Source organism: Opisthorchis viverrini (assembly GCF_000715545.1).
Source record: "Opisthorchis viverrini unplaced genomic scaffold opera_v5_44, whole genome shotgun sequence".
Classification (NCBI taxonomy): Eukaryota; Metazoa; Platyhelminthes; class Trematoda; order Opisthorchiida; family Opisthorchiidae; genus Opisthorchis; species Opisthorchis viverrini.
The window spans coordinates 852,481-860,502 of record NW_008751700.1 but is presented as its reverse complement, the minus strand read 5'-3'; the positions used below and the strand labels follow the sequence as shown (position 1 = coordinate 860,502).

Sequence of the window (8,022 nt, the reverse complement as noted above, 5' to 3'; positions counted from 1 at the left end):
AAGTGGTACAAAGTGGGACACTGACGTGGATCGCTCTCTTGTGTTCAGAGCAGTAGCTTGATTCACCAATATGACAAGCCTGAATCTTCTGCCGTCTTATGCCAAAACGACATGACGCCAAAAATGAAAGCGTGCCAAAAATTGAGGTGAACATTAAAGGACCAAGGCAGATGGTGCAACTAGATTGCGTTGCTTGTGCCAAGTTTGCGTTTCAACGATGGATCATGGATTTTGCAGGCTCCTGGCGAAATATTAAAATCAATGGACTGACCAGTGACAACACAATCTGGTAAAACCAGTCATCTACCAAGGCATTTCGACGTCCAACAGGTGTTCGCTCAGCCAGAAGTAGCTGAACACTAATGGTCAAGTTCAACTAGGCAGGTGTAACTGCTCATGCAATTGATATTTTAGCGTATTTCATGGATTTCATCCCTAATGTACATTCCTATTCTACACTCATGATCAGTCGAGACATTTTACAGATGAACAGTATATGCTTGTGCCAAGACCGATTCTGGAGTAGCATGGATATCGCTGGCGCATGGTAGTTACTCCACAAGTTTAAGTTGAAACCCGTCAGGCTGATTCAAATTCCAACCAAGACGCGTAACGTGTAGGTTTTGGAAGCCACATACTAGTTTGAGATCGTCATTTATCGCAATAAAACTTAAATATTCACGTCTAATTGCTTCATCAGGAGCCTTGAAATAATGACAGCCTATCGCGCGATCTAAACATCTTTTCTAGGCTGAAAGGAAGTGGTAGAGATTTCACTTTTAACAGCCATCGAGGAGGCTTAAAAGAAAGCTTTGTCTCAAACAACATAATTCATTGTAGCTGCAACATTTGCCCGAAGCTATTAAATACTCACACCAGCCATAAGTTTTCTGAAGCCTCTTAATTTGGTAAATAATATTGAGGGTCCATGGCTGCCTGATGAGTGACAAGGAGGGCTTAATCATCTGTGGACAGTCCAGGCAGTTTTTGGTGATGTTGTAAGTAGTGTTGGGTAAAAAATTAATTAAATATGTTGAATACAGCTCACTGAGACGGCCATCACAGCACGAACAGTTGAAGAGGGATGTGAGGGCTGCGCTTCTGTTATCCAGGTAATGGGGCCATTAAAAAAACAGAAATTCATTCACTTAGAAGCCATACTAGGTAGAGGGCCTGTGACTGTGAGTTGATTGTTCGAAGAAAGCAATGTGAACAACATCACGTACGACAAAGAGTCCAACTTACTATAAAAAGCCGGAATATATCTATTTCAGTGGATGTTTTGAAATTAAAGTTTATGCTGAGGTCAAGAATTGAGACGATCCAAGCACATGTTATATTTTTCCTTAGAAGACCTTTGTAGTAAAACAACAACTTTAAAAAACCTTACTTCAGGTTTAAGCAGGCACGAAAATATAAAAACAAAACGGATGATGCAGAAATATGTAACACGCTTCAGCATGCCTCCACTTTTAACATAACTAAGAGCTGACTGGGAAAAAGGGTAAGAATCAGGTACAAATCGTTTTGAAATAGACTAGAACCTAAATTTCTTATGCCTAAACATGCTGCTTCAGTTGGTCAGCCAATTGCTTTTTTCGGAATTCCATGATGGTCCCTGCTACATTTGGTCGACGTGGGACTTCGCACACGGTCCCAACTCGATTTAAACGCACGTACAAAGTGGCACAAAAAACAAAGCCGTAAGCGTAAGTCTGAGCGTCGACTCAAATAAGCGTCTCGCTCGTTCTGGAACGCCCATATATATTTGGATCAAGGGCCTGTTTCTTACTGCTTCTCGTTTCGCTTTTAAGAACGCTTAAATGCTCAAACCTCGCCTGACCGTCTGCAAGCTCCCGGACTGTGAACAGAAGTAAACTTATCAAAACCATATATTTAAATCCATCTCGGATAGTGCACCATCTAACGTTGCCCTTACTGAAATGTAGTTCTCGTGCCCATGTGAAGCAAATGGCGCTCCGCTTGTGATTTCAGCTCTTCGGCACAGACAACAAAATAGAAAGACAACTGTTCCAAGTTTATATAACACAATGTGCAAAAATTCGGTTTTCTTTATTGTTCCGACAGCAGTTCGGACATAGTTGGACTAAACTCACTGTTGACAGCCTTGTACTTCCAGATGAGATAACAAAGTTGTCAAGCTCGTTGATACGGTTCTTCATTCATGATATTTCCGCTGCAAGATAACAATGAATACATTGATTCAATCACAAATAGAAATCAAGATGACTTTCAGCCTTAGAGCAAGAAGAAAGTGGATCACGTTGATGGGGGTGATGGGTTGATGCGGTTTGTGATGCGGCGCTGCTTGACTTATTCGCACCAAATCAGGATAGACAAACATAATGCAGTTTTCATTTCGTAATATTTTGCATCCCGCGGAGAGTTCTCATCAAACGGATAACGTGATATTCACCGTGCACAAAGATCAAAACAAAGTAGTCAGGGTAACACGAAAAACGACAATTTTTTTACCTTGGTGAATATCGACAGACCGAGAAATATGCTTGTCCAACAGGGTTGCCTTTACCATCCTTCATAGTCTCACAAAAATTCTGATAGCACTCCAAGTGCTTTGTTTTTTTCCCAAACGACCTATAAGAGAAAGTGGTTGTCGGAGTTTCAGCAAAGATGGCTTGATTAAGCAGGTGATTATTCAGCACCATATGTGTTTTGCTTACTAGGATGTATGGGTCGGTTTCCGTAGAAGTTTGGTTTGTGAGTTTTCCAAATTTGTATGTCTTGTGTTTACCGAACCAGAGCTCCACTGGGTTTTAAAAAAAGGGGGAGAAGTCATTAGTAGTTGAATGCTTCTGAAGTAACCAAAACGTTAACATCTAAACCCTTCTACTTAAAACATCCCATTTAAAAGGTCCTTCAACAAAGGGAAACCTGTTTTCAAATCATAGATCGGTCGATAGTAGGAAAACAATTCTTGCGATGAATCAGGTGCATATCCTGGCACAGAAGTTTCTGACGTATGGGAAAACTAGACATCAAGTAGCTCAGTGGAAGAATAACTTCATAAAATGGGTAGAACGTCCATTTGAGAAGTGACCATTTGAGATGCCACCGGGTATGTGATTACAAGATGGGATTTTCGCAGCTGAACAGTAACTGGCATCATACCCTGTCTAAGTGCTGGCAAGCTAATCGCTCATAGCCGAGAGCTCCGATGTCCGAACTATTAGATAGAAGCTTACGGGTCCGAAATATTCTGGAATTTCCTTCTAATATTTCCTGAGAAGGATGAGATAAATTTACTGCATAGACCGCCTTCAATTACAGGGAGACACCTCAACTGATAATAGATAGATCTCCTCACACTACAACTGTCTAAACGGTTATATATATATATATATATATATATATATATATTCCCACGGAGTTGTATTAAGACCGCCAGTTCTTCAGCTGCACCCTGTGATCATTAACCTTCCAGTTGAAAATCGCCGGGCAAACAAAAAAGACAGCGATACAAACAGTACGAGAACCTGTTAGCTAATCAATCAACAGGAGCAGTTGTCAGAATTACTTGACTTACTTTTCATTGATATCACTTGATACTGCCAGATTTTCTCCGTCATTTATTTTGGCTTCATGTTTATAAACACATTTTTCGGCCCATTTCTTGGCATCCTCATTCAGCTTATTGTCCAAAACCTGTTTGATTCAAAGGTGATTTGTTTTATATTATTATTGCAGTCAAGATTTGCCTGATGACTAAGATATATCTGCGACGTAAGTATAAATAATCTTACAGTTAGTATCCACCAGGATAACAAAAGAGAGCATTCAACTCTGGTTCTTGATTTCACCTCAGGTTGCGAAATGTTCGAATCTTGAGTGATACGTTGTAAGTATTGGCAATTCGGATTTCTTCCCAACATGTATAAAGTTGGGATGCAGCATTGAATCACTGCGTGAGTCTTCAAGATGCTCTTTAACCCGAAAAATGCCACTGCACGTCCATAGTGTTATGCGGTGTGAAAACCGTTCCCTTGATTGGTCACAAAATGTTTGCAAGTAAATTGCCAAGTACAGTAAACAGATGATCAGCCACCTAATTTATACCACTTTCTCAGACCGCCTGGTGTGTCACTCAAACGGCAGTGAATAAATGGTGGTTGAGTTGTTTGCACATGGCCTATTTTTGGGTTTAAGCAAACCTAAACTGACCAGCCAGCCACTGAATACATTCTCATGTTTTGGCGTACTTTCTATGCAGGTTTACTAACCAATGACATTTGATTTTTAAGGGTTTTGGATGAGTGCCTCGGGATACTTTAGCATACCATAGTTATCAAAACGGTCACCCAACAGTTTGGCACTGCTCTCAATTTTATTGTTGGTCTATTTCACCTCACGCATTTTGCCTTGTGGAAATTGGAGTATTCAGTGAGCTTATACGTAAGTACATGTGTGTCGCGAGCAACCATATGGAACTTTTCAAATTAACATTAGTGAGAACAACAGACCAGTAACAGAGACTGAAACTTAACTGCCATATAACCATGAAGCAACAATACTTTATTGAAAAATATAAAGAAGACGGATGGTTGGGAACTTATTCGAAGAACCACTGTGTCCTCATACAATCAAAAAAGCGGCGCCTACACTTTTGAATTTTAAACTAGACACTTCTAGGCATCATGTCGAATTAAGTCACCAACAGCAGGGCTGGCCCGACTTTCTTTGGAAACCTCACCCGACACAAGTTCAGTGCACAGTGACAGTAGATTTCTAGCCGGAGAGTCAGACTAGCCAGCGGCAGCACTTTCACCACTGGGATTGGTTGCGTTCCGTGTCCTGTATTGTTTGCGACTGCACGGCTATGTGAGGCCCAACCAGGAGGATGCGAAGATCCCACAGCACACAGATAATGAGCAGTTGAATTTCTGGCTGCCATGTCTTGACCTGCTCCCTTGCAACTGTCGGTGGGAACAGAGACAAAGCACTCTTTAGCAGACGATGTCCAAATATACATGGCACATGCTCCAACCACCAAAACCCGCCAAATTTTATCTACTGCCCTAACAAAGCTGGTCCTGCTTATGCAACACTTCTTTGCGTAATCTTTGCAGCCAGCCTACATACAGTGTGCTAAGGAGGTTTTGGTAATCAAACATTTGAAGCCGCCCGAGGTCCTCGAATCGGCGAAGCCATCCCGCAAACCTCAAACATACAGTGAGGTGGTTTCTACAGTCGTGCGGTCCTTTAGCTTCAGCGAAACTTTCTTCTGACGTAAGTTGGCGAACGATTCTTGTGCCTTGCTCATCAATGTATTAAATTTAACTGTCGTTTGTACAATGAAAAATGTATATGAGCCAGTCAAAACACTTAGGCTCTTCATTTTGTGGTTCCAGATACTTAAAAATGGACTGGAGTTGTGCTCTACATTTTTAAGGTACAGAACGCAGTCCGAAACACAAGATTTCCTTTGATGTTCAGTCCAAAATAATTTGCTTGGACACTAACAGATAACAACAAAAAAATTCCATCAAAATGTTTCGAATTTATAAATGTCAGTTCAAACACCTAGATTCATTGTGCACAGCTGTGCGTACCCAATGGAAAAATGAACAAAACTGAGAGGAATACCCTGATAAAACTCCTAGTCGTCAGGTGACTTACAGACTGCTTAGTCTATACTTCAGTCCAACGAAAGACACGGAGATAAATGGCACGAAGAATGTCTACAAACTTCGATGTCATATCACTCTGTCTAAGAATATTTAGAACCAACCTATTTACAGGTTCGAAGACTTCTTTAAAGTAGAGGAAAACTACCAATGCTGGTTATCAGTAAAGAGGCGCCGCTTAAGCACCTGACACAATGTCATGGTATGCCCAGCGCACCCACTTCATCTGTGTTCTCTCAGAATTGCGTCTTACATGTCAAAGACAAGGAATACAATACGATGGAAATCATCAGTCAATCACGGCATGCATGAGACAGGCATAACCAACTGTTCTCCATAATTCCCCGACATATCTTCGTGTTACCAAATAGGTAAGAACAACCTAGTCAAAGGGAAACACGAAGAATTCCCGTCATCTCATCATAGACTACAGCTCAAAACGAGTGGGTTTGGTGAAACATATAAACACAGTGAACAACGGAAAACTAATGTTGGAAAGGTGAAGAATTCCCGTCATCTCTGAACAAGGCATCATAGACTCCAGCTCAAAACGAGTGGGTTTAATGAAACGTATAAACACAGTGAACAACGGAAAACTAATATACTGTTGGAAATATTCCGCCCAGTTAGCTAGATGTTCATCTTTATCTTATATTAGATTTCAAATCTCTTCTTTGATCCGCTCAATTAAATGCATTTTAGGGTCTGTTTTGCGGATTATCTGAAACAGCTTCGGCGGAATCTCAGCAAATGTGGCCTCTTCAATTTCTAGAAATCTCTGGAACGGACTGACACACTAGGCCACGCCCCAGTTTGTTGATCTGACGACCTGTCAGTAGTCCAAATTTAGGGCTCAGCTCATCAGTTGAAACTTGCACTAATTATGGGATAGACTTTGTTCTCTTTTTTAGTGTGAGCAGGTAACCTTAGGCCCTAGTCGAAGTACAGACGCTTCACTCCGTTATTCCTAATATAGCTTGAGTGGAAAATAAACACCAAATTTGCCTATCGAAATCACGAATAAGGTTATGGATGACTGTGATAACTTGTCTTTCCACAGTCATCTCCCTGACTCTGAAGGACAATGACAAACCAACTCAGTACGACGAAATATAGCAAACCTAGTAGCACTTGAAGTTTTCTGGCCGTAAAAATGCACGCATCAGACTGCATGTGATTTCTGATCGTCTGAAATCGCACAAAGATTTGTATTATGCTCAACTTGTTAAACGATTACTGGTGAATAAAATTGGGCTCCTGCTTGGTTTTCGATGAACTGATACCAGAAGAACTACGTAGTCATTTTTCACTGAAATCGATATTTGAATGTGCAATGTAAATGTTTTCCCTCCGAGTTTGCTTTCATATATCACAAAAATCACGCTCGGAATTCGTTTACAAAACACGCGCTCTACTGCGATCAGTGGTATCATATCTTATCACTGTTCTGCCGGCTAGTCACTGCACGAGCACTAGGCAACACACGAACTATTTGCAAATACTTTTCTTCACCGGCTCAAACCAATAGGTCCTCGCTACAAAAGCCGTAGACACGGAGGCCTGATAGCATATCGTGATACGGATCCCAGTTGAATGAAATGCATGCGTTTTTCCCGGCCGCAAGGAGGAGGTCCTCGAATTTAGAGATTTAGGGCATCGTTTACAAAATGGAAAAATTTAAGCGCGTGAAATGTAAAATGTGAGATGTGTAGAGCAAGAAGCAGCCGGGATACTGTATTTGAATCGGATTAGTATATTAAGAGACTCATCATTTTTCATGTGTACTTACCAAAACTGGCATTTTCTTCGGTCGGGAACCGAACCGTTAAGTATCATTTTCCGGAAGGCATTGTGTAGATCCCTGAATTTCTCCGGACTTAGAGTTTCCGAAGCATGGTGTTGAGTCGAGACCATGTCAACTAGTATTATGCTCAACTTAACAATAGCATAAACACTAAACATGCACTTTATGCTTATACACCCAAACTACTCAGACGTCCTAGTTTTACACTCCTCGTGACTGTTCAACGTTCTCCGTTCCTCGACAGATTGCGTTTGCTTGTACACTGAGAGAAGAGGCGCCAAAAACCTCTTCTAGATAGTCACTGATCTTTATTGACACCTGTTATTTGTTTTGCACCAGAGTACACAGTTATATGCAGTAGTCGTACATGTGATTGATAACAGCGGAATAATGTGGTGAAAGCACCAAATCAACCGTCGGACGCAGGGACACTAACCGCCACGGTGAAGGAAATCGGGCGGTACAAGCAACCAATCAAACTCGATAACGACAGACCACAACGCAATGCGAATCAAGGCCAGAGAGAAGCTACTAAAATTAGAAGCCGTCGGGATA

General features: G+C 41.3%; 1 protein-coding gene across 1 annotated transcript in view; it reads right to left on the bottom strand.

Annotated features, from left to right (window-relative positions):
• Nucleotides 1–3,666: 3,666 nt before the first annotated feature.
• T265_13184 (hypothetical protein) overlaps nucleotides 3,667–8,022 on the bottom strand; it is a gene marked incomplete at both ends in the record, with an annotated part of 8,579 nt that continues 4,223 nt past the window's right edge. The window contains 2 exons of the mRNA XM_009167650.1: nucleotides 3,667–3,684; nucleotides 7,453–7,598. Of these exons, the coding sequence (XP_009165914.1) occupies nucleotides 3,669–3,684; nucleotides 7,453–7,598 (162 nt within the window). The remainder of the gene's footprint in view (nucleotides 3,685–7,452; nucleotides 7,599–8,022) is intronic.